Consider the following 27,205-nt stretch of genomic DNA (forward strand, 5'->3'; position numbering starts at 1 on the left):
TATATTCAATCCACAACTTTCAATTTTTCCCCCATTTTGTTTCCCCCTGCCCTTCACTTCCTCCACTTTTGAAGTCTCCATACTCGGTTCAGCATACAGATCACGTAACTTTGAGGCCTGCCTGTATTGAAATATGTTAAACTTGTCAGACTCTCTGCTGCTTTATATCTGTCAAGATTAAGCGAAGAAGGGAAAAAACAAGAAAGAAAGATGTGAGATGGGCCGTCTTCCAGTATTAATACATTATCTCATTGCAGGCACTTGTAAGCCTCATGATGGACAGGTTTTTACATCAGGTGTAAGATCTGTTCTATTTGGATAATTGAATCCATCCTTCACATTCGGCCTTCGTTTGCTTTGCTTGCGCTTGGTAACGTGGCATCAAGTGCACTAACTAATAAGGCGGTGGGTTGTTAAGCACAAACCGATGAGATTAACTGCAACACAGGGATCACTGGGAGCGAGCAGCTAACGCTTGATGCACTGTCCTCATTATTTCAGACAATCGTTCTGGTGGGTCTGTAGGTCAAGAAGAAAATGGTGAAAAACAGGCTTATTCTGTTTTTATAATAACCAGATCAGAAATAGCTATTTATTGGATGTGGCATCATGGCCCCTTTACACTCTCACAGCGAAGAGTGTTGATGTAATTGCCGCATAGTCAAATGAGGTTTTTTTTTTCTTTTCATATTGCTGAGAGAGAGTTTTGTGGTATTGAGTACAGAACGGGCAACCGATGCCAGCGCCATTGTGCTCATTCTGGGTGCAAATTAAAGAAAACACTTAATGCTCATAGAAGTATGGAAAGCCAAAGAGAGCCAGGCAGTGGAGAGGCTTTTTCTGCAAGTAGATATTCTGAGCCGGTTGGCCTCTTCAGCTCTTGCAATTGATCCCTCATAATCAGACTCTTTATACTTTAGAATTTAACTTATTACATTAACACAGAAAACCCCAGAGTTTTTAACACATGGATATTTGTAATGAAAAGTTGGTCTTAATGGTGGAGTTCATCATGTCACCTACAAAAAACATTCTTAGCTCTGTCCATCTGTCTGTATAACCTTCTGTCCAATTCTCTCCAGTGCATTCTGGGGATCCCTAGACCCTCCTGGGCCAGAAAGTATATATAATACCTTCTTCTTTAAGCTTTGTTTAACCAGAATAAAACTCCTTGAGATCAAAGATCTCTTTTACAAGAGTGTCCTGACAACAGTGCAGTTAAAACAGTTGGTTACAAAAAACACAAACCACCTTCAGAGATTTCATGAAACTTCTGCCAATGGTACCAGCCTTGAGAAGAATCCACACCAATTACCCAAATTATTTAAACTCAGTCCTCTCGATGCGGAGGACAATGGATCTACTTTCACAACATGATTGATGAAACTCTTAAACCTATGCCTAAGGTAAAACCCATCCACCCTGCAGCGGAAGCTTATTGTACTTGCTTACATCAGGGATCTTGCTCTTTCAATCAGGAGCTATGTTTTGCAACGATGGGTGAAGATTGATACAAGGATTTGTAAATCAAGATTTTTGCTTTTGGGTTCAGCTCTTTCTTCAGTTCTACAGGGACCAGATACAGTGGCCCTTAAAAACAGTTCTGCTTCTCCATACTCCAACAGCACCTATAAGAAGCCTTGAAAGACACAGTCAGTAGCCTTCACAAAACACATGTGGACCAGACAAGCAAATCCTCATGACCTTATTAGGGTAAAGATCTAGTCTACCGTATTGTCTAACTCTCAAGTTCCAAGGTCAGATAAATGGTTTTGAGCCTCCTTTTCAATACCATACAGTAGAGTTTCTCAGAGGGGGAAACGAGTGATATCCCTTAATAGTTGGTACACATTCTCCAGTTCCCTCTTGAGTTCAAAATTCAGACTACGACCTGTTTGCAACTCCAAAGATGTTGTCCCAGCCGTTATATCCCTGTCAAACAATGTGGGCATTCCTTTCTTGCCTCGCTATCATTTTCAAACTGAGTCATTCACATCTTGATCACTAGATTAGTGAGGTTGCCATGGATGTTTTTTTTTTTTTTTGTCCAACGTACCACTTTTGTAGAATTGTTGGTAGACTCAAATGACCTAATTTCCAATGCCAGTTGGAAGTAAAAATAAATGTTCAACCTTCATTCTGGTTAGGCTGAGTAGCAAATATCTAACCTTTGGGGCGTACTTTGAGCATTTGAACTTCCTTCCTCGATAGTCAGTAAATCCTTAAGAAACAAACCTTTTCTGATGCAGTATAGCAATAGATTCCACATCCTTCATTCCAATACACATGTACTGTTTAGAATAGGAGTGCATCAGAAGTGACGCACATATTTCGCAGATGTTACAAGCTACTGAAGCGTACGCTGCAAATTTTTCTGCCCCCTCTATTCTTATAGCAGGCATAAGTTCAGGTGGTAATGGCAAATGTTGTGTGTCTTGTACAAGCCTGCAGAGGACATACTCCTTCGGGTTAATGATCCAGCACTAGAATAGACCTAATAGCATATCTGACCCGAAGACACCTTATTTCCATCAGGATACAAGCGTATGGCCTTTATACTACCACCTTAGAAGCTATTTTTACCCTAATTACCCTTTTAACGCCCAGCGTAAAGCGCTAACACTCTGAATAAATTATGTGTAATGGAGAACCTGTCTGTACACAGATCTTTGAATGCAAGGACCTGTGGTGAATAATGGTCGGTAAGCATAGTTTCAGCCACTCTAATCATACCACGGGCTTCTGTCACTGTAATAACTGCTTCTTATTTATTCATAGAGTTTGCCACATCTCCTTGATGGTCCTTAATAGCAATAGGTTGTCTCCGATTAGCTGTCCTTGGCCTTAATCACGGTAAAGAGCTCACCGCGTTGGCCAGTTTTGTTTGCAGCCATGAGGAGTTTCAAGGTGCACTTCCTCTCCGTTTAATTTGATTGTCTTCTTTTCTTATTCTGATCATTTTAATTTCTCCCCCAGACGTGTTGGGAGTGGCAAACCCGTGTCTGTATGCAAATGGGGGAATTTGTATTTTCTTCCCTCTGAATACGAAGGCGATGAGCAGCGGAGCACTGGGGCTCCCGTTGTGTGATAGGAATCACATAATAGACCGGTATACAGAGAGCTGTCCGTCAAAGTCTCCCAGGAGAGCCGGGGGCCCCAAAACAAAGGCAGGTTGGGTCTGTGTGCAAACTGTCTCTCTCTCTCTCTCTCCTTTTGCTTCGCTCACCCATTCTCTTTGGGTCTTTGCTCCTCTCAGTCATCCAGAGCGTTGACTAGAAACAATGATGAGTAGGATTGTAGGGCAGAATATCAAGCAGGAGGATAATTCCCTGTACAAGTACAGCAGATGTCATTTGGGTTTCTTTGAACAGGCACTGAGTGAACTCTGTGGAATTCACAATTGGCATCCTTTTTTTTTTTTTTTAAGAAAAAATATGATTTTAGCATTTCAAAGTAATTTGTGTTTGAACCATTAAGCTCGGACGTTTTGTATGGCTGTGGTTTTGCTTATTTTTTTTTTTATTAAATTGAAAGTTTTTCTCTCTTGTCCTTCATACAATGACATTACACAGTTTGTGAGTTAGAGAGACTTAATTTTTTCTGTAAATCTGTTTATTCTCTGTTGGCATTCATATTTGCCATAACAGCAATCAAGTAAAAACTATCCATCCATCCATCCATTTTCTGTTCACCCTTGTCCCTAATGGGGTCGGGAGGGTTGCTGGTGCCCATCTCCAGCTACGTTCCGGGCGAGAGGCGGGGTACACCCTGGACAGGTCGCCAGTCTGTCGCAGGGCAGTAAAAACTACGTCCTTCCAAAAAATAAAATAAAATTTTAAAAAAAGACTTTTATGATGAAGCAACTGTAATCCTGAGCTACTGAGCATTTTGTCAATAAAGGTGCATGTAGGACATCTCCTTACCTAAACAGATGAAGTGGTACAGCGTTGTGCTTTGCTATATGCTTTTGGCATTGATTGGTCTAATTAGCATTGACCAAAAAGGGAGAAAGGTTGTGTTAATGATGTACAGTATTACGACGTTTACTCCCGTGACTGACAGCTGACCTTTGAGCCTATTTGATTTGTTTGCCACCTAAATCCATACCTGGCACTCATGACAGTGAAGCACTCAGTGAGGACCTGTGTGTTAGCTGCTAACAAAGCAGAGAAGGACTCTGCCTTATGGGCAAGGACTTGCCAAGATAGTTTAGAATGTAAGTATAAAATATAACAAGATGATTGTAGCTTTATGAAATACATGAGATTGATGTTTTCCACATTTTTTGTCAACCAAAACTACAACCCAAAATTTCTGTGTATTTTCTGACCGATAACCAACACAACTCCAGAGGTAATTGTGAAAGGGGAAGAATTTTGTTTTTCCAAATACCCCAAATTCAGTGCAACCAACTGCTTTCAGTAGTCATCTAATTAGTAAATATAACCATCTTTTGTTTAGTTTAGTCTCAGTTTATCCAAGGTTTGTTAGGGAAGATTAGTGACCAAATAGGAACTCAACAGACAGGTCAAGGGAGAAAGTTGAGTTGCAAGTAGGATGAAGTTAGAAAACTTAGTTACATTTACTCAAGTACTTTTGTGGGGTGAGAAAAAATACTTTTATAGGTACTTTTACTTCGTCGTACTTTAGCATCCCTACAAACCAATGCCCTGATATCACTAGCTTAACTTATTAATTCAGTCTTTAAAGCTGCAGTATGTAACTTTTATAAAAAATATTTTGTTACATATTTGTAGAAACTGTCGCTATGTTATCACAGTTTGGTATAAAACAGATAATCTCGGAAGAAAACCAAGTTTCTCTGCCTTCTCCCTGGAAACAACCAATCACAGCCAGGAGGCGGGTGTTAGGGATGTGACACCCCACTTGCTCTCTATAATGCTGCTGCTAGCATAGCATGTTTTCAATGCTAGGCCAGTTAGCATGACCACCCGTTACCACAGATGAACAGTTTTCCTGTAACAGTATGTTGTTTTTCTCCCATTGGCACATTTACCAGCGACTACATGAGATTGATTGACAGCACTTAGACCCTCCTCCTGGCTCTTAGTGGTTGTTTTTGGTCAGGAGAGGTGCATTTCTTCAGACTGCAATGCTAGGTCAGGGAGAACGTGGGGGAGATTGATCTTTTCTCTTCACACATTATCTGTCTCATAACATACATACAAACAGTTTTCACAAATATGCAAATAGCACATTATTTCTATAAATTGCATACTGCAAATTTAACAAAGAAGTTGTTGTGAAAGCTGCTCAGTCCAAATCGGCCAACCTTTAATTTCCACCAGCGCCACTGAAAGCAGGAGTCAAACATAATGTTTAGAGCAGCATATATCAACACCATATGGTCATATTAAAACCATTCCGTGAAGAAGAATGAGCCAAAGTCTTTGAATGTGCAAACCTGGCAGTGACATACCCCGCAAATTCTTTCAGCTGGAATTGCGTTTTTTTATGTTTAGAGGGCGGCTTTCCTGAGCAACAAATAGTTTTCTTTCATTTAGGGTGTTTGTTTTGTTTGCCAAGAGGTCCATGTGATCACCGGCAGTGGTCAAACACGCCTCATTTAGGCTACTTTAAACGTGAAATGGATCCTGTTCATATCAGCTAAATGTTACTGCTCCTTTGGGGTCCCTAAAATTGTTTGCATGTGTGTGATAGAAACTAAATCACATAGTGCTATTTGCTGTCAAAAACCCCAAAGCCTTTATAATCTAAAGTGAATTTTAATGGCACACTTCCTTTATGAATACGTTTTCTCAGCATATGCCGTGGCCTCTGAATCAATAAGCCTAACAAGTGTTACTATTATTATTGAAAGTTCTTTTTTTTTTTAAAGCTTTACTTGTGCATGCTATTTGGACAGTAACCTGCTGCACCCTGAGTCAAGTAGGAGAAGAAGGGACTGAAAATCGAAAACAGATCTACTTGTTTACCAGCCACTGGATAAGGAGAGAAGTCGGGTGGCTGATGGATGGTCCCTGAAAAAAACAAAATAAATAAAACAGCTGTCTGGAACACGGCTCAGCGGTACAAGAGGCGGAATGCTTTCTGTCGTTGTGTCGTGTTAACAATTTACAGTTCGCGTTAACCGTTTATTTGCGTTGCAGTGCAAACCTTAGTAGTCACATAAATACGCGGTAACAAAGTGATCCCTTTCCAACAAACACGAGTGCCCATAATAGCCCCAGTGCCTTGCTCAGACATTGCTACGGTTTGTATGAATGATTGTAATAATCTGTGAAATTGTACAGTTTGTGGTAGTTCAATGCTAAAAGCTAGTTAATCAGCATCTATTTCCTTCACTGGTTTGTTGTCGTCGTAGTTGACAGCCATGACTGACATTTTCAGAAGTAAAAACTCTGTTACAGCCGTGAGATTCCCACATAGTCTATCATGTTTCTTTAAGAAACTAAGTAAAAATACAAACTGCAGATGTTAAAATAATTTTATTTCTATTTAAACATTTGTAAAATTACTACAGTGTATGGAATCAAAGGAAGTTGTCTGTACTGCTGCGGTACAGTAAATACTTTCCCTCAGAGTTTGGGGTAGGGTTGAATCACCAGCAATGATACAAAGTAAAGTGTAACTCGTAACTGTAAATAGTCTTTGGGAATATAATGTGATTTTTAACTCTCCCTCCTCCCTGCCCCTCCCAAATTTCCCAAACCCTCCAAAGACGACATAATTTAATTGAACCAGTAAAAGTAAATGCACATTTACAACAAGCCAAAAAATGCAAATACTAGATAATAACTTGAGGTCATTATATGATTAAATCATGCATAGGATCATACACAATTTAGTAATTTCAGTAGTGCTACAATCCATCATTTAAAAAAAAAGCAACAATCTGTGTGCCTAAAATCTGATTGGTACTTTAACTCCAGACCAATCACACGGTCTGTAACAACATATGAATCATTTTATCCTGAACTGTAGACCGTTTGAACAGTTCTTCAGTTCAAATCTTATTTATCTATTTCATCTGTAATTGTGTTGGATTCTCACATATTTACAGAGCAAATAAAAACAATAGATTGATAAGGTTTATTTATTTTAGTAACTCAGTTCTCAAGTGAAACACATTGCAATCACACAGACTGATTCTTTTCACGCCTTTATTTCTGCTAGGATGAGTTTTCGCGTACAGCCAATGAAGACGTGACACTTAAGATTAGAATATTACATTGTCTTGAAAGAGTTTAATGAAAGGTTATTTTAAAAGATGCTTTTAATCTAACAAGCAGGTCTCATCAGAATGCATACACTAACTTATTGACTATGATTTAATATATTATTATAAGGATTTATTGAATTATGAGACTCGTAGCCCTCAATTTTAAGGCATCTATTTCTGATTTTGATTGATATACTTTAACCTTTTCTTTTTTCAATGACATAGAGTTTTGTTGAAAATATGAAGGATTTATTTAAATGACCCAGTTCCATAATTTTACACATATTAACTCCTGCTTGTGCGATACTAAGAGCCAAAAATCTCACAACCATTTCCATACTCCTCACTCTCTTTTTGCAGGTTTTGAAGAGCGACATGTCGGCTCTTCCCCGCATCTAAAAAAGTCCACCTCCATGGAGAGTCTACAGAAAGATGCCGCCGACGTCATCGTGGGCGACGAGCTCAGCGTCCAGAGGATTCATCCACGCATCATCAGGGGGCGAGGCTGCAACGAGAGCTTCCGGGCGGCAATCGACAAGTCATATGTGAAACCTGGTTTCATACCAAGGGAAGAAAACAGCGTGGAGACATGTGAGCATTTATATATTTCTGCTTAACAATTCTGTTTTTGTTCTAGTTTCTACTGCAAATATCTTAGCACACTTGAAATAAGACAAAACTAACTTATAAGTAACTTTTCAGCAAAAAGTGAAAACCGAGTATTGTGCATAACCTCCACAGTGACACTTGGTGGATTGAGCAAAGCCTCTTCTACAGGGAGTTTGTTGCACAAGATTTTTATTTCGGGGTGTTAGACTGAAGAAGTTAAACATGTATGTCAACACTTTTCAGTTCTTTTGTTGGAAAATCACATCAACAACTCCCCAAAATTCTGCATTGTGTTGGTCTGTCTCGTAAAAGCCCATTAGAACACAGTGAAGTGTGAGATAAAACGCTAAAAAGTTCAAGGGGTGTGAATATTTCTGCACGTGACTGTAGTTGTCAGGCGATGACAGCACACACACACAACGCACACCCCCACGCACAGGACGCGGAGAGACAGCCGTGTTACAGTTTCCGACAGGTAATAACACTGCAACACCACAAGAGTAATCACTCGATATAAATTTCCTTTCACCATTAAAGGATTCCATTAAAAGAGCTGGGGGACATTTGAAAAAGAAGGAATTATTTGCCTGAAACGCTTTGTTCTCATAAGCTCTGTCGGCAAGCCACTAAATACAGTCTTATCTCTGCAAAGAAAAATGGGGAAAGCAACCGATTTCCCCTGCTGCAGTATATTGCATTCTCCCCATGATATTCAAATAACTCTGTTTTTCAATTTAGATAAAAGCAGCCAGCCTGCGCTCGTCACCGAGGTTAATAGTCAGAGTTGACAGATAAGCCGCTGCCTTCCACATGCTCCCAGACTTTTATTTACATAAAATAAGAACGGAGGGATGGGAGTGGGGTGTGTGTGTGGGGGGGGGGGGGGAGGAGAAGGTGGGGAACAACACGTAAAGAAAATGTGTCCCCACAAGATATTCTGCTGGACAAAAACAAACACAAAAAACCAGAAAAAAACAAAATGCTTTTGTGTTGGACTGTTTTGAAGGAGTAAGATAGAGAAAGTAAAATCATCTCTCATGTCTTTTATGTGTTGGCAAGGGGGAGGAAAAATGACTTGCAATTTTCTTTGTCTTTCATAACTTTCGCTGACGGGCTGTCTTAAAGGTCTATGATTATTAAGGAGGAAAAGTTTAATGGTTGATTTCAGAGAAGTGACAAAATGTTTCAGGCGATTGTCGCCTGCCGCAAATTATCTTTGAGTTTCCTGACACTTTCATCAAGGCTTCCGCTTATCAGTTGAGAATGTCGAGCTTTTTCTTCTTTTTGAGACCCATCAAATCAGTCTTCCTGGCCTCACCTTCTGATGTCTGACGGTGAAGGCTTTTTTCTGATTTTTAAAAAGATGTAGTTCTTTTTTCCCCCCTCATTTAATGTCATGTTTAATAGTGTATAAACGTGTATATATATTGAATTCAAATCAGCTTAAACATGAACAAAAACCTTCACATGCAGGTGTGCACAGAGAGACGCGTTCATCTGCTGCCCTCTGGGAAGTTCTGGATTAAAATATTTAGAGTGTTATCTGCAGCTCAGCATCATTAAGTAGTGGTAGGAACATTAGCACTACTGCTAATCTCATTCATTTAACTAGCCAGATACAGCTCACAGCTGCTACTCAGCGCCATTGTTCTTAAGTGGATGATAAGCAGGCAGCAGATAGAGGGATCAAGCAGATCCCTATCCAGAAACCGCATGCGAATGTGTGCAGGTGCCCAGGTTCCTCTCAGGTAATCACACCAGCCCTGTTTAGTCTGTTTAAATCCAACTCCCAATTCATTTGCGAAGAAAGTCTGGTTCGTTTGGAGAGGTGTTCAATGCGCAATTGAACTCTGACACGGATCAAAAAAGCTAAATCTGGGTCTCAAGTTGAATTCCAACCGGAGACCTCTCCAAAAAGAGGAAGAGAACTACAGCGCAAGGTATTCTGGGTAATGTTGGGAATAAAGAATTCTGTGTGTTCCTCTTATCTGTTTTAGCTACTTGCATGCTCTGATATACACACATGCACATTCGCTAAGGAACGCCCTCTTTAGGACCTAGTTTACATAGAGGCCTACTAAAGGAAGGCCTCTATGTTGTTAGGTGTCATTTTTGCTGTGCTTTCCCATAAGAAAAACATGGCAATGGATCAGCGTTGCATTTTAATAAATGGAATTCATGAATCCGAGTCACGGACTCTTCTTGAACCTCATACATCACAAACCTAGCTGGAGGAAAAATCATCTCCAACAGCAAAAACAACCAAAACACACTACCGTATCTAGTGCTAGTATGAGAAATGACTCACGGTCTTTACAAGGTAATGAAAAACCTACTGCTAGCTGAAAGTTAAAGTTCATTTAGTTGCACTTTATTTTCTAAGCTGCCTTGGCTTGTGTAAAAGTTCCTGACAATGTGGAAGTGCTGTGATAAAATATTTCCTCCTTAAGGATTCTTCTTTTGCTCTAGCTTGCAGCTAGTTAGCTAGCTAGCTAGTTTTTTTGTGTCTATTGTGGCTAAGTGAAAATTTATCGGCAGTTTGCTGGATGACGTATGTCTTTGCCACTGACACTTCTTTTGCCAACTCACTCAATGCTAAATGCATTCTGGGCAAAACAGCTGGGCACTGCCACTATATAAAAATATGTGATTTTTTGTTTTTTTGATGCAGGTCTTAAACTTAATTCATAAACGTCTTAAAAAGTCTTACATTTAAGTTGGTGAAACCTGCACAAACCCTGATTAACACACTTGGACACCACATGCTCAACCAATCTTAGACCAATACTCTTTCTCATAATTAAGTGGGCCATGACATGATTATAACGCTGCAGTTCTGTATTACAAAACATCTTGTTATTGTTGTAGTAGGCAATTGTTATTGAACCTGTCAATAACAATTGAAGAAAACACGCACATGAAGTAGCTCATCCTGTTTCTATTAAAACTACATCATCACTGTTTGAATCAAATTGTTGAAACGAACTGAGTTTTCTGCGACATTCTCATGTGGTGCGGAGGCACCTGTGCAAACAGAGGTGAGAGGCCGTGTGCAGAGACCAGCTGCATATCGAACAGATTTAAGACGCTAATCTCCTTTGTGTTCACATTCCGTTTCGGTGGTTTCCTTTGAGGTGGCAGCTGAAACAAAAGGCTGATAGCTGCACAGATCACAAGAAGAAAGCCACACCCGATCATCCTTCAAATCTGATTCCAGCACACTCTCCCCTTCCTTAGGCTGCTAAATATCTTTGTCTCGCCTCCCTCATCTTTCCACATGATAAGCACTTTTCTCTCCCTCTTTCTCTCTCTCTCTATATATATATATATCCGAGGCAGAAGTTGAACAATGACATGCATGACTGTAATACATTGTAATCTAAGGGACATCTACTTCATACCTCAGAGCGCAGACGGGGAGCCGTGCCAAGCTCGGCGCACGTCGTATTTGCAATTATGATCCCCAGAAGCCGTCTTCAAGATTATTTAAATGCATAATTAGTGACGGATTAATTACATTTTCTACATTGATTCTGATTAGATGTGATGAAAACTTTGGGTTTAATCAACCTTGCAGCACCTAAGGAGTTCGGTTTGAGTTTGATCTTGGTTTTAAAATGAGTTCAGACGTAATTAAAAATCAGATTCGCATGACTATCATTACTGCTTACGCTTCCGTGAAGGTGTTTTTTTTTTATGTGTAAAATACAGCAGAAGAGGGTTTTTTTTCTTTCTTTCTGTGTTCCATGTGAAATACACACAACTGAAATAACTTGAGCGTCTGAGCTAAGTGAAAATCTGTTCCAGTGCACACTACTCTCAGTGGGTGTGCAATGTAAATATATTCTGCTCTAATGAGGCGAATGAATTCAGTGTGTTTTGTTCAGAGCTGCTATACCTTTTGGGACACAGTTTTTTTTTTGTGGGTTTTTTTCCATGGCTTCTCTGATGTTGCTAAAAGAAAGAAGTTATGCACTGCAACTGATAAAAGAAAACTGCCGCTGTCTGCTGATTTCAAATACAGCTTCATTGATCTGCAGGGAGTCGGCTGAAAGTTAAAGTTCATTTAGTTGCACTTTATTTTCTAAGCTGCCTTGGCTTGTGTAAAAGTTCCTGACAATGTGGAAGTGCTGTGATAAAATATTTCCTCCTTAAGGATTCTTCTTTTGCTCTTTGTGCCGCAAATGTTACAGATCAACAAACATTATGAGACAAAAACAGGAGTTAGTATGAACTGCTTTTTAAAATTGGTTTATAAAGGGAAAATCCATCCAAATCAGCTTGGCTCTATGTGAAAAAGTAATCTTCTAATGGATTGGTCACTCTAATTGGCCACAATGTCTGCAATAACAATGAGTGGAGGAATTTTGTCCCCTTTCTTCTGGAAAAATTGTTTTAATTGGAATGTTTCAAGAATGTTCCATATCATGCCCCAAGGTTTTCCATTGGATTAAGGTTCAGTCTTTAACCAGGCCACTCCAAGACCCTTCTCGCTTCACGCTAGGGATTACTTTCTCACTGCATAGCCCAAGCATGCCTTATCTCGAGACAACGCGCCCTTGTTGAGATTTTCTGGTTGAGAGAAATCTTGGTTCAGTTGTTTACATCAAGTCTTCCCAGTCCTGAAGTAGCACTGCAGTCTTAGACCAACATGCTATGTAATGGGATGCACATCCTCCAAACAGTTCTATCATTGTCTTGTGAATCCGCTGTTTTTTTCGGTGGTCTCTGTGGTCAGCTGGCATTTTGACGTTGGAAGTCTCCCATGGATTATGTTTTCACCCAGTCTCTTAATTATGATTATATCATAGACACTGACTTTTACGGCCCTTTATGGGAGGTTTGCGGTACTTCAGATTTTGTTCCCTGTTTGTTTGTACGCTCTAGAGGAGTTGGGTAGGATTAGGCTTAGATAGGTTTTTGAATTTTTTTCACATCAAGCCATGATGTAGTTCTTTAATGAGGTCTTTCTGCTTTCTTCATGTTGTCAGACAGGTACTCTTTGAGCAATATTTTCATTCTGGCAGTAACTAGGCCTTGGTGTGGCTGGTGAAATGGAACTCAAGTTTTCAGAAAACTTGAGTTCTCTGGTCAAAGGAGGACCAGTACTTTTTTTGATGATCCTGACCCATTGAATTCTGACTGCACAGCACATCTGTACCACAACTGTATATTTAACACTCTATCTGACGTTTTCTGTCCTTCCAGTGGATGAAGACACAGAGGAGAGCTACCGGTCAGGCCTTGAGTCGATGTCCACGAGCGGCGACCTCAGTCTAGGCGGCGGGCTGGTTGATGACAAACAGAAGGACGGTGCCCTGGGCGGGCCGAAGGAAACCAAGAGCGTGGACAAGGAGAAAGACAAGGACAAGAACAAACCAAAGAAGGGTGTGCTGAAGGGCCTGGGTGAGATGTTCAGGTAGGAACACCAGAGGGCCGAAGCTGTGCTCCCACACAACACCGACACCCTGACACACTCCGTTTGCGTTGCCCTGAGCACCAATCGCTGTTTTGTTTAATTCCACACAACACGTTCAGCAGTGGATCATACAGACTGAATACATTCTCTGGATGTTGCCAGCGCTAATCAGGGACCCTTTTCCTTGAACCCTGTGAGATGCTGGAGTGATGGAGCGAGGGGGTGGGGGGCTGGTTATCGACCTCAAGGGCCTTTGGCACTTTAGAGCAAGATTATTTTTAATAAGGGCAACATGTTTTATTCATAATCCCATGTGCGCGGGCCTTCTATCCACATCGCTCAGCATTGGTTAACCAGCAGACATTGTTCAGAGCCGGTGTGAGCGTTAATGGGGAGGGGCCCGAACGTCGCTTGGGGAATTAAAGACCTTTGGAGATGTTAAAATCGACTTTGAATCAGTTAGCACTGCCGCCTCTTCCTGACTCTAATAGCTTCTGTTTCAACATGGAGCTGCAGGATTCCAGCAAAAGCATATACATATTTTACTTCTTCTCTCTGAATCTTTTTGCTACTATTATCCAACCACACATGATTCTTTATATGCAGAAAATCCTATAGCAGGGGTGTATTCTGAATTAAACCCAAAGTGACTCTCCTGTTTTCCAGCATTGTCGTTCCCTTGGAAATATCTGGCAAAATTAAATGACACATCTACAGTGTGACCTTGTCTTTGCAATCATAAATATCAATTTATGTTTTTCCAATTTTGAGAAGGTTTTTAAGAACCTCATCATTGTCAATCTGAGTTTTATCCAAATTGCCGCGTTTCTGTCAAGTAAATTTTGTAATTCCAATTTGTGCAACTATACGGTCAATGGATGCCTCACTTCTCATATTTGTATTGTTTAAGATTTTTTAAATCTGTGTAACATTTTCTACCTGTTAAATTGCAATATGAAAAATGTAATAAAAAAAGAAGAAGATACTCTTACAAGGCACCGTACTTTAGAAGTCCTGTGATCATTGTCATTGTATTCTTGAAGCCTTTATATATAAGCCCCCCTCATGTTTTCACACAAATGAGAATAGAGCATTTAAATTATGCACATTAAAAACATTTGCTTTCAATCACAGACGCGACTATCGACGCAGAAGCATTCTCAGACTTGCACTCCAATAAAACTCACATCCTGCAGGTATCAATTCAGCATTCCCGTCGCATGAAAAACGTCCAATGGAGTTCCATTAATTATTTCGGTTCTCTGCACATTTTAATATGGCATAAATTAACGGCGAAGGCGCTCTCCACCGCTATCGCGCCGTAAGTTGTTTTCATGTGGATTACCTTAATAGGATTAGTTAGCATATCACTGGGAAAGGCACAGAACTCTGAACAAAAGACGACAAGCGTGTTTCCAGGTCACAACTGACAAACGCGCGGGGGTGGGGGCTTGTTCGTTTTGAATGATTTCAGTTTTGCACATTTCATGTTTTTTTTTGTTTTTTTTTTATGGTTGCTCAGTTGTCATTTCAAGGTTTGGCAACAATATACAAGTCACACATCAGGCAAAAGCGCAAACACGCAGAGATGGTTTTTTAAATTTTTTTAGGAACTGCAGATCATTTGAATAGAGGTAGCAATTTGAGCCAGAGGTCTGACACTCTGACATGCAATCAGTGCTGTGAGCAAAGCTTAAATCTTTCTGAGTATCTGTGTGCTGCTGGTGATTTTCCCTGTGCATGTGGGCCCGGTACATGCCCTCCTTGGCCCCATCATCGTTCTTCATTATCTTTGAGTGCCACAGTCACTTAAGAGTTGGCATGCTGCGGGCCGCTCTGACACTCCCCCTGCTCTGTGCGTTTAACGGCAGGCCCCGCGCCTCCTGAATACAAAGAGGGAGACCTGCGAGCCTACGGCAGCGTGTCAAGGCCACTGTGTAAAACATGTGGAAATTTCTGGGTGTGAAAAGTTAAAAATTTGCTTTGAAAATCTAGGAAATTTTGAGATTAATCCCGGAAAATGTTCTAGAAAAATCTTAGAAATTTCTGAGTTTGAAAGCTCAAAAAAAAGCAGAAATTTTCTCGAATTTTTAAAACAGTATCTTTCACTTGGAAGTTAAAAATTTGCTTAGAAGAAATCAGAAATTTTGATATTAATCGGAAATTTTCTAGAAAAAAATGGAAATTTCTGAGTTTGAAATGTTGAACATTTTTGACTTTTGGAAATTTTCTTAACATCATTACTCAAACATTTTTGACTTGAGTTTCAAGTTTGTTCTAAAAAATTTCCTAGATCAGTATCAAAAAAAAATTTCTTGCAATTTTCATACTTTGAGGTTGAATATGTTTACTTTTTTTCTGGAAAAAAGGAAAGTTGCGAGTTTTTTAATCAAAAATATTTGTAAGATTAATTCCCAAAATTTGAGGGTTTTTTTTTTGTCTCTTTTTGTGTTTTCTCCTATCATCGATGACCCTAATATGCCGTCGTAGTGAACCAGCCCGACTCAGCCTCAAAGTTTTGACGTCGTCTCTCAACAACTTCTACTTCATGTCATTTTTCAGCTTAAATCCTATCAAACTCCTCGCACCGTCTTAATGTCTTCTCTTCGTTTTTCTCCCACTCCACCTGACAGTTTTAAATACTTAACAATGGCAAAGAACTGAGGTGAAAATAAACGCGTCTCGCCGGGTGCAACAACAAAACACTAAGTGCTGTGAAATGCCTGGCGGTCAGGAGGGAGGATAGAGAATCAAAGTGTCATATCTGTCTGTTGTGTGTCTCGCTTTTAGCAATTCCAGCGAAAGTTTTGTTTCATTTCAGGGAGGGGAAAGTTGCACTGCTCATGACAAAGGCTCCGGCTGACAGGGGAAGGAAAACGCTCCTTGAAGGCTCACGCTTCGCGGACGGAATTCGTAGCGCTGATTTTCACATTCGGGTGTCTCAGCGTTGCATCAAAACATCAAAAAGACATCCTGATTAGGTTAATCCTTTGTGCTGCTCGTCTCCGTGGTTTTCATCAGCATGAATTGGACAGCCCGCCGCGTCTCCCAGATGCATGTCTTCCACACGTTCTGCCTCTCAGGATTTTCAAGGAGTTTTGCAACTCGCTGCAGTTTGAACTAATTTGCATGCAGGCCTTCTTGGATGGCCTGATGAACGCGTTGTCCACGTCGGCCTAATAGACAGCCTTGTTGGGAGTGCATTAACGTCGGTGCCAGAAGAAATGGAGGGATGCCTAATATATAGGAGTTCAGGGGAAGAAGAGGTGGAATGCAAAAAAAAAAAAGAAAGAGTCAAGTGCCAGAATGTATAAAGTTGTGTTGTACAGAAAGGGAGCTGAAAGTCATGCTGGGCCTTTCTGGATTCCTACCTCTTCTCAATAGTTTACATTACAGGCAGACAAAAAGTAATTTGCCTCAAAAAGTGAGACATGTACGCTGTAGTGTTTTACTAAACACAGAGTGAGATGTTGTACTTTCTCTCTTTTGCCACATTTAAACTTCTCAGAGTTTATAATCTGAAACCAGACCGAGGTATGTAGAATATAGTTTATTAACCAAGTTCAGTCAGTGTGAACATCCACTTTCTAATTTAAAGTTCATGTCTGGACTTTAAAGCTGCATTGTGCAACTTTTACTTAAAAAACCCCCGACATATTTGTTAAAACTGTCACCATGTCGTGAAAGTACATTAGGAGACACTGGAGAAAATCAAGCTCCTCTGCCTTCTTCCCGTGTTCCTACTGCACAAATACCCCACTTTGTCAGAAACAACCAATCAGAGACATGAGGAGGGTCTTAGCACTGCCACTCATGCTCGTGTACAAGCTGCTCCCAACTTCTCCTTTGCTTATCCACCACAATGGAGTCTGCCATGAATGCTTAAACTAATTACCATGGCCACCAATGACATCAGATAAACGATTTTCCTGCAATGGTGAGTTGTTTTTCCACCTTTGTACACGTACACAGAGCTAAGGCCCTCCCCCTTGCTCTGATTGGTTGTTTTTTACCAGGAGTGGTGCATTTCTTCAGATGGCAACAGTAGCTCAGGGAGGAGGTGGAGGAGATGAATCTTTTCACAGATTATCGGTCTCATGACAAACTGTCACAAATGGTGACCAATTTAGCACAGGAATATCCTGGACATTGAATCTCCTCCAAGAGTTGACCTTCCAGAATCTCCATGTATTGATCTCTATCCTCCTTCCCACTAAACATAATCAACGTTTGTGACTCGAATGGAAAAACATCCCCCAGAGCATGATGCCGCCACCACCATGTTTCACTGTGAGATATCTCAGAATGATGCCAGCGCACTGCTAGTTTCTGTTTTCTCTAATTAATCTGTCAACTGTTCACATAACAGCTGTTTAACTGAACATTTGCTCTTGGAATAAATGAAACAAGTGGACTGAAATGACCTCCGAAAGTGAATGAGGGTTATCAGAATAAATGGAGTTCTTTTTTTTTCTTTAAGTTTAACACTTCCATTATGTTTCTTTCACTATTTTTCCAAGCATTATGGACATTTTTGCACTGTAAGCGACCCAGTAGACTACTCTATTATCGTATGAATGGAGTGGGCTCTGCATGTTTGCGTGCAGAAGATAAAACCAGCCCTGGGCAGCGATGCATCGGTGTTATTCTAAAAATGCCCGTTACATGCATGTTGTCACAGTGTACATGTCTGCATTCATTAGGCTATAGGGGCCACATGGGGCCACATTATCCCCCCTAACCACTATCCTTTATTATTTATGTCCTTTCTAGTGGATAACACGTGATCGTTACCTTCCAGTCCGATCAGGATTGTTTCCATGTCTGCAGCTTAGCCCAGGGCCGCGTTGGCATGCTATCGCACAACGATGCCTCTAGAACTCCCTTCAACTGGACTAATGAGGTGTTGTTTATCTGCTCTGCGACTGGCTGACCTCTTCCATCAGAGCCCCAAACTCCATCACTTGGTGTGAAAGTGTGTCACGTCTACGAATATGCACCAAATAAAGGAAACAAATGGACGTGCGGAGCACCCACCATGCAAAAACGCAAAACCTAACCGAATATTTTTGGTACAGTTTCTAATAAATATCTTGGTGTGCTTGAAATAAGACAAAACTAACTCACAAGTAACTTTTCTGCAGCATATGAGCTTGTTTTAAGTCAGTAATTCCCTAATATTGTTCTAGTTTCAATGGCCGATTATTTCATTAAAACATGGGAAATAATTTATTGTTGTAAGTGGAATAATCTACATGTAATTTCACCCAAGCTACAAAGCTAACACTGCACTGCAAAAACACAAAAAGTCTTTTTTTCACACTGGTTTCTAGTGCAATATTGAAATAAAATACAAGTAACTGTTCAGCAAGATATGAGCCTATTGTAAGGATAATTCCTTAAAATTGTTGAGAAAGTACTAGTTCCTCTGGTAGACTATTTCACTAATAACATGGTGAAAATGTCTTGAAATAATCTGCCAATGGAACCTGAACTTTGTTATCGATATTCAAGAATTACTTACTTCAAACAAGCTTAAAACAATAACTTGCTGAAAAGTTACTTGTACATTTTTATTTCAAGTTTACTAACACGTTTGCACTAGAAACTAAACTGGAAAAAATACTTGGTGAATTTTTATGTTTTTGCAGTGCAGTGTTAGCTTTGCAGCTTGGGTAAAATCATATATGCATATACATAATTCACATCCTATATGTGATTATATGTGATAGTTAAATATATTTATGAAGATTAGACTTGTATGCATTAATATGCATTCAAACATTTTGTCTTTAACTTTTTTTCTTTTTTTTTCACTTTGATACATCAGAACAGCAGTAGGGAGACAGGGGAAATGCAAAGAAGGGCTGGGAAGGGAAATGGTTTCCACAGAGAGGAGGTGGAGGTGGGGAGTGGAGGGAGAAAGGGAGCGTGTGCACTGGAGTGAACTGGGGCACCGGGGGAGAATGGAAACCAAGGATGAAAAGCAAAGGGAGACCCGGAAGGAGAGAGGGATGAGAAAAGAGGGGAGCCTTTTTTTACAGTCAAGCCATCACGCCACTGTCTGCCTGCCTGCAGGAAGGTTTGGGGGATCTGTGGAGGTTTTTGTACATCTTATTGCGGGATGCTGGGCGAGCGAGCTGCGAGGCGCATGTAGATCTGCGTGTCTGCTCGCGTGTAGTGCTCGTCTGCGTGTGTGGAAATGAAAAAGATTGCTTTAATAGGCTCTGGCATCAACTTCAACCCTTCCTCCCCAGTGTATTCTCACCCACACAGACACTCTCCCCCCCCTCCCACACACACACACAGTTTTTTTTTTTTTTCTTGATTTTTACTACCCTCCCCACCAATCTGATAAGTGGCATGCCTCATGCGGAGCCATCAGGCGACACTGGAGCTTAGTGTGACAGTCGCGACCCCCTCTCTCCCCCCTCTGTGTCAGCCCCCTCCTCCCCCACCAATGCGCAGCCCCTCTCAAGGCTGCGCAGGGGCACTCCGGAGGACCGGGGCGTCGCGGTGAAAGCCGGAGAGGAAGGAAGCTTTCTGTCCTTCAGCCCCTATTATTCTTATGCAGTGAAGGAGCCGGCCTGAAGTGCCTGGGACTGGACCAGAGCAGGACTAAAGCGTGTATGTGTGTGTGTGTGTGTGTGTGTGTTTTTGTTTTCTGTGCATGCACTAGTGCTGCCTGGAATATGGATAACATATTACAAAAAGCGTGACCAGCTCGTCCACGTATATCACTGCAAAAACACAAAATCTCACCAAGTATATCTGGTCTAGATTCTAGTGCGGATATCTTAGAACACTTTAAATAAGGCAAAACTATCTTATAAGTAATTTTTATTTTACGTCAATATTTCCTTAATATTGATTTTTTTTTAAAGTACTAGTTCCATTGGAAGATTATTTCACTTAAAATTATATTTTTCACATTTAATCTAATCCAGGTATTTCTATCGTCTAGTTGTTAGTGCAAATATTGTAGTACACTTTAAATAAGACAAAACTAAGTTGCAAGTAACTTTTCAGAAAGATATAGGAGCTTGTGAAAAGTAAATATTTCCTTAATATTGAGGAAAAAGTAAAAGTATTATTATAACAAGACATTTTTCACACAAAGTCTTACCACCTATTTTTTGGTCTAATTTGTAGTGCAAGATATGAGTCTCTTCCAAGTCCAACATTCTTGAATGTTGATTAAAACGTCCTGGTTCTGTTGTATAGTTCACTTATAAGAAGACCTTTTCCACATTTTAGAAGTGAAATACTCTGCCAGTGGATCTAGTATGTTTTTAAAAATCAGTATTAAGGAATTATTGATATATAACAAGCTCCTATATTTTGTTGAAACGTTACGTTTAAATTAGTCTCATCTTATTTCAAGTGTACTGAGATATTTGCACTAGAAACTAGACCAAAAAATAAAAAAGATAGGTAAGAGTTTGTGTTTTTGCAGTGTAGCAAGTTCCTCCACGACTCTTCCCTGCTCATGTTGTTAAAAACCAATGATGAACAAGCTTGGTTCATCATTACTACACTGCAGTGACACATGTGTTGGTTTCCTGCACACACACACACACCCTCTCGGTTTAACACACGAGCCTCTCCGCTTCCCTGCGACATGCGCTCGCATATTGTAATATTGTGCCACATTTGATTTGAAGACAGCAATTAGACGCCTCCACATGAGAGCCCTGACATCTGCTGAATGTAATCTGAGAGAAAATGATAATTGTTCTGCTTTTTTTCTTTCTTTTTTTTTTCCCGCCTCACTTATCACAATGTCTGGGCTGAGGTATTAAAGGCAAGCGTGAGGCGCAGCATCAAGCTGGAGCCTCTGTGTAGCAATGAGTGTCATGTGGAGTTATCTGAACAATGGAGTAATTATATAAGAAGTCATTTAAAAAACACATCTTTAATGTGGATGGTGAAGTGAGCACAAACAGTAACTTGTATTTGGATAAGATTAAGTAAAGTAAACTGAGGGAAATTAGTTTTGTTTTGAATATTTCTTGAACGTTTTCATTTTTTTTTGTCTCAGTTTCAGTATAGACTTTTAAAGTTTGAACAAAACAAAGTAGTGAACATAATGTTAGGTCGGTTTTTCAAATAAACATCTAAGAAATGTGGCATGCACTTGTGTTCACCCTCAACTTACTCATACACCAATAAAACGAAATTTAGTCCAATGAAATGCCTTCAGAAGTAAACAAAGTGGAACACTGCAAAAACATAAAATCTTACAAAGTATTTTACTTATGTCATGGAATTTTTTTTATAAGTGAAATAATCTGCTAGGGAACTAGTATTTTCTTTTAAAATAATATTGAGGATTTTTTTTTACTTAAAACAAGCTCATATATCTTGCTGAAAAGTTACTTTTAAGTTAGTTTTGTTCTATTTCAACTGTACTAAGAAATGAACACTAGAAACTAGATTTTGGGTTTTTTGCAGGTTTATGGCACACCTAAAAACTTTTCTTGTCTGCTGCTAGACTAACAAGGCCAGACAAGAAATGTATTAACTAGTGAGGCAGCCAAAATGTCCAGAGCTCGTTAGGAGGAGCTACAGAGAACGAATCTCAGGTTGGAGAATCGGTTGTCACGTTACTAAAACAATTTCCATATATGTTTTTTAGAAATATGATGGAAACGATATCTTTTGAAATGAATTCCTCAGTTTCACAAGAACGTTTTTACCCTCGCTTTGAGATGGTTTTGGTTCTTGTGGAGAAGACTTGATGATCTAAAGGGGTGAAGGAAACACATTTGCCAAATAAATTCTGACATAGTGAACATTTACCTCATGATGGATCGGCTGTTTCCACTGTTGGCGTGCAACAAAACCTCTTTCCATTTTTCCAATATGTGCGACTATGCTAGCTTGAAACTACAGCATAGTAAACACCTTAGAAAAGTACGTTTTCTAACCAGTAGATGGAAACGCCCCTAATATGCTTTTTTTGGGTGTGTGTGACATTTCAAAAGTTTGCTCAAAATTCCCGTGATGATTGGCACATAGCTAGTGTTTATCAAAATACTTTACAAATCTAACCTTTACAGAAGAGAGGCAGGGAAAAAGCCATCGCCGAACCATAAGCTGGTCAGAGGACCTGAATACAGGACAATCCAGGAAGAACACCTGTTAGAGGGTGTGAAAGACTCCAGACTGAGGCTGAAAACCTTCCAGCGGGGCAATGTCACGAAGCATTCAGTCAGAGCAGCAGTGGAAAAGCCTGGATGAAGGCAGGCAGTAAGTATCAATGTGATTAAATGGTCCTCAATGAAAACAAATGGCACATTTTTCCAAATCTTTATTAGTTAGAACTGTATTTTTGGTGATCCCAAAGACTGGCACACCACATTAACACATGCCATGTAAGTTACAAACAGGGCAAAAATGCGGCATGGGGGGACCAAATTAGTAACAATACATCCCCCCACTGAGAAGATTAGCGAGTCAAAAACAAGCCAGTTAAATAACTAAACTCCAGAGTACGGCATATTAAAGCAAACACAAATGCCTTTGTCTGGTGTTAAATAATTAAACGTAACCATCAGATTGTTGCGGGGCTTCAGGACGGGGGGGTGACGGCTAACCGATTTAGACATGGGGTGAATCAAAGTGATGGGATTAAATGGAGAGGTTGAAGGGGGGGGTGTTATTTAACCCACCGTAGAAAAATGATTGACAGTTTTGACTGGTTGGGACTTCTCTTCTTTTGGCCGCTCAGTGCAAATATAACTGGGCAGCACCGGGCCTCCATCAGACGGCTCTGGAGTAATTAGGTTTTGAATGCTGCATGCAGTGCTCCAAGATAGACCTAGAAGCACGGAGAGTAGGGGTGTGTGTGTGGGCGGGGGTGTTCGTGTGAGAACAGAGGTGGTACTGCATGATGGAGTTAATTGAATCTGAAATCTTGTTGGCCTGAAATGAGATCCACCGATGTCTCACGCTGCGTCTCGTGCAGAGGGGCTGCAAACATGACTGAATTCATAAAGTGCCTTATTAAAGAGCTGAAATTAAGTGTAGCAGTGCAACTCTTTCATAGTCTACCAGGCCCATAACTGCTAATGATCCAACCCCGACGGAATGTCAACCCAAAGACAATCTCTTTCTTGTTTCACTCCTCCCTTTGTTGCTCCTTTCCACTTGAGCTTCTATTGCCTCTCCTTTCCTCCGCCGTGATTTTACACAGAGTACATCCAGTGTTTCTTGACTTTCTCCTAATCTATTTGATATTTTGCTTCTTTTTTTTTAGACGACGAGACACTTTGATGTTATTTCCCACTTTGGGCTGGAATCCCTTTGATCAATGCGAGAAAGGCTGCTCAACCTGAAATCTCTCTCCGAGGATAGGCAGGCCGATCCAAAGTTATGAAAAATCATTTTAAAAAAGCTGCGCGCTGATTTGAGAAAGGATCGGTTTCGTATTGTTTTTCTAAAACAGTGTGAGTAAACCATTAATATTCCCTGTAATAAAGCGTATTAAACATCTTTGAAGAGGAAAGAAAAAAGCCCAATAAGCTGAATTAGAGATGCATAGCATGTTTGATATTGCGGAGACAAAGGTGAGAAATGCACAGGGGAATCTATTTATTTTCTCCTATGCGCTATGCAAATGAAGTGGGCCGCCTGCTACAGTGGAAGTCATTACTAGTCCGCTCACCAATCTCCTTGGCTCAGAATGTAATGAAACAGAGGCCTTTGGCTGAAATGACCTTTCCCATTGGTGGAGTTCCCTCATGTGCATAGACGCTAACATACACGGTAGATAGTTTGCGGGAGAGACAATCACCGGCATGGCGAGGAGGAAGAACAAAAGCTCCGAAAATTGCTTTTGAATTGCAAAGATAATATCAATCAACGTTGAATTACATTTCTGATTTCCATCAAAGGCAACCAATTAAAGGCAGGAAGCGGATTCCTCTTGCTCTGTCACCGCCTCAACATGTGTTCGGCATGTTAAGAGAAAATGTCTGCGTTCTTTTTTTTTCTCCTTCTCAACAGTCTTCAAAGAGTATGTCGGGGAATGTGAGATTCCTTCTTTTTTTCCTTTTTTTTTTAGTTGGATCAGAATTTCATTCCTTCCTGTGTTTGTATTGAAGGAACCTTAATTGGTGCCTGGCTTCCATACCATACGGTAACTCACGAGTCTGCTCCTGGTAAAGGTTGTACATTTGGGGAGAGAGGGTTTGAATGCATGGCAGAGATGGATAAAGTGGTCCAGAGCAGCAGATTATTATCAAGGCATGTTCAGATCATTAGTGAATAGGTCGTTGGAGGCTTCACGCCTCTGTTGTGCCTGATGGGCATTGCCTCGCAAAATGACTAATGTCCTCGAATTTTTCACATTTTGTCAAGCCATGCTCATAAACAATGGGAACACACTATAAAGGTCAAAATTTTTTTGCCAAAGTTCAAAACAGGGTTATGTTAAAAAAGCAACAACAATCCCAAGTTGTTTCATCTACCTACAGGGAAAATGGGAAATTGCCTGTATTGCCGGCTTTCAGTCACGTGACCCGAATGACACGTGAAATACAGATGAGGGCCAGAAGTGGGTTTCTCTGTTTCAAAACAAAGCAAATTTGATCACAGCAGTACACTAATGCCCTAAATAGGCTGGAACAGACAAGGCATCTAAATGGGCTGCATTTACTTCCGGCCCTCCATCTGCATTGGGTGACGTCGGTGCTACATCATCTGAAACCCAGCAATAGCACTCTTCTTGTCCAGAAGTGCTTCACACTACATTCAACCAAGTACCTTGCCACCATCAGTTTCAAGGTACTTGGTACCTTGCCAAATACTTGGCAAGATACCAAAGTACATCATTGTAGCCACAGGTTCTCTGGAACAGTCCAACAGAAGCTCGACTGTTGCCACCAATAGTTTAGGTGGGTCAAGTGTCTTGCCCAAGAACATTACAATGAACATCCTAGAGTAGATTATTTTTCAAAAATGTCATGTTTGCAGTTTTATTTTGTTCAACTGTGAGCAAAAATGCCTCTTTGGATTGTAAAAGTTACAGAAACCTTGAACTGTACCTACAGTAGAATAGCTGCAAATTAAGTATCATCAAGTGTTGGAATAACACAGTCAGACCTAATCCATATGAGAATTTGTGGCAAAACTTGACAGTTGGGGTTCAAAGACTCTAGGTTTGAGCTGAAGCTCCTTTGACTCTCTAGATCAGCAAATCTGGTAAAGGGAAATGCCCCAAAAGACTCCCAGCTGTAATTGCAGCTAAAAGTGACTCAACAAAATTTTGACTCAGGGGGCACTGAATACTGAATACATACAATCCCAGTAACATGCACAGGTTTGTGCTTATTATACCAGTAAATGTGAAAAGGGTTTAAGGGGTAAAGATTCTCTAGCGACGCACCGCCAACTTGCTACACCAATGGGATATAGACAGCTTAGAGGCGTAGAGAAGTTTATTGTGCTACATGTTTTAATATTTATTTGTGGAATGATTTTGGAATCAGCAGATATACTTTTCGGATTGAGCCATTTCTTTCCAGTATTTGCTCTTGTCATGTTGAAATCCTGAGTGCAGCTTTTTTTTTTTTTAGCTCTTCTCAAAGGTGTTTTAAGATGACTAATTCAGCTTTAGAGGAGGACTATCTCAAGTTATTTATCTGACTGCATCCTCTGGAATCCTACTTTTGCTCATCCTCACTTTGTCCACCATCACAGTCACTCCACCCCGCTCTTTTCTTTCCAAATGTCCTGACACAACTGCCCATCCCCTCCTGTTTCACCGCTGCCCTGGAGATTCATCACGGCATTGACAGAAAGATCTCTCACGTCTTCCTCGAAATGCTTGGAGGGATGTATATCACAGCTCGGCAGTTCTGCTGTCTCCAATCTCCAATGGTCTCACATGCAATGCTTGGGCAGATGCGCGTTCATGCCTGTATTTCACTCTGACTGTTACGAGACGAGCTGACTGGCCTACCTCCCAGTTCCCTCCACCTCTCCTTTAGGTTGAAAGTCATTCATTTGAGCGGCACGAAGCACATTTGTCTCTAGACTCGTCAGCATTGAACTTTGTTTGCAAACAAGAATCAACAGAAGAGAGCTATCTTGTAAAATAATGTTAATCAACTTGTTATTTTTTATAACAAAGGTACTTTATTTGATGTGAAAACACATCTAGTTGAGTCTCCAAATCTTTTACATAAGATTCTCCACCTCTGAAACTGGATTTCCAATAACCACAGCATTGTGCAAGTTGAAATCAGGAAAATAAATTTACTTAATGAAAAAAAATACATTTGTGCTAGGACGAGGTGGTTTTTTGGCCATATTAAAACAGATGTATTATGCAAAACTACACTTTTTTCACATCCCACGAGTCACATGATCAACAGCCAGATGTTGAGACAAAGAAGACGACAGGAAATAGTAGGAGGATCACGTTTCGTTTTTGTTTTTGTTGTGAGTCATTCAAACGTGTTAAATTCATATTTCCTCTTAAAAATCGACAACTCAAATTTCCCCAAAACACCACATATGTTCCCTAATATAAGGAGTTTGTTACTCTAACGTCTGAATAAGACACCAACTTCTCCTCTGATGTCTTATAGATGATGGATGCTAGCACCATGACTGAATTATGAACTGTTTACATCCGTGGCTGCCATAATTTTTAACGACTTATCACATAAACAAGTTTATTCACGTGATTGTGAATTTTATTTCTTATTTATTGAAAACACCGCAATTGCAAAATTCTGGGGGGCATGGGGGAGTTCGACATTAGCAGAATATAGACAAAGATTTTTCTCATATTTGTAATGAAACTGTGGCTTGAGATGACTAGCAAAGAAGCTTCACTAACAGGCGGCCTTGCTTTTCCATCGTCTACCACTGACGTCTGTCATCTGAGAGCTGAATGCTTGTGGACGAGGCATGTGGCAGAAGTCTAGCTGAGGACACAGACTGCAGTAGTGATCAAAATG

At 40.4% G+C, this 27,205-nt stretch overlaps 1 protein-coding gene across 2 annotated transcripts in view; it reads left to right on the plus strand.

Annotated features, from left to right (window-relative positions):
• Positions 1-27,205, plus strand: part of LOC114136816 (partitioning defective 3 homolog) — a 384,289-nt gene that overhangs the window by 231,194 nt on the left and 125,890 nt on the right. For both annotated transcript variants that reach the window (XM_028005119.1, XM_028005118.1), the window contains 2 exons: positions 7,565-7,795; positions 13,022-13,232. In XM_028005119.1, coding sequence (XP_027860920.1) covers positions 7,565-7,795; positions 13,022-13,232 — 442 coding nt within the window. The remainder of the gene's footprint in view (positions 1-7,564; positions 7,796-13,021; positions 13,233-27,205) is intronic.

The sequence above is a fragment of the Xiphophorus couchianus genome, chromosome 21 (genome assembly GCF_001444195.1).
Source record: "Xiphophorus couchianus chromosome 21, X_couchianus-1.0, whole genome shotgun sequence".
In the NCBI taxonomy this organism is placed as follows: Eukaryota; Metazoa; Chordata; class Actinopteri; order Cyprinodontiformes; family Poeciliidae; genus Xiphophorus; species Xiphophorus couchianus.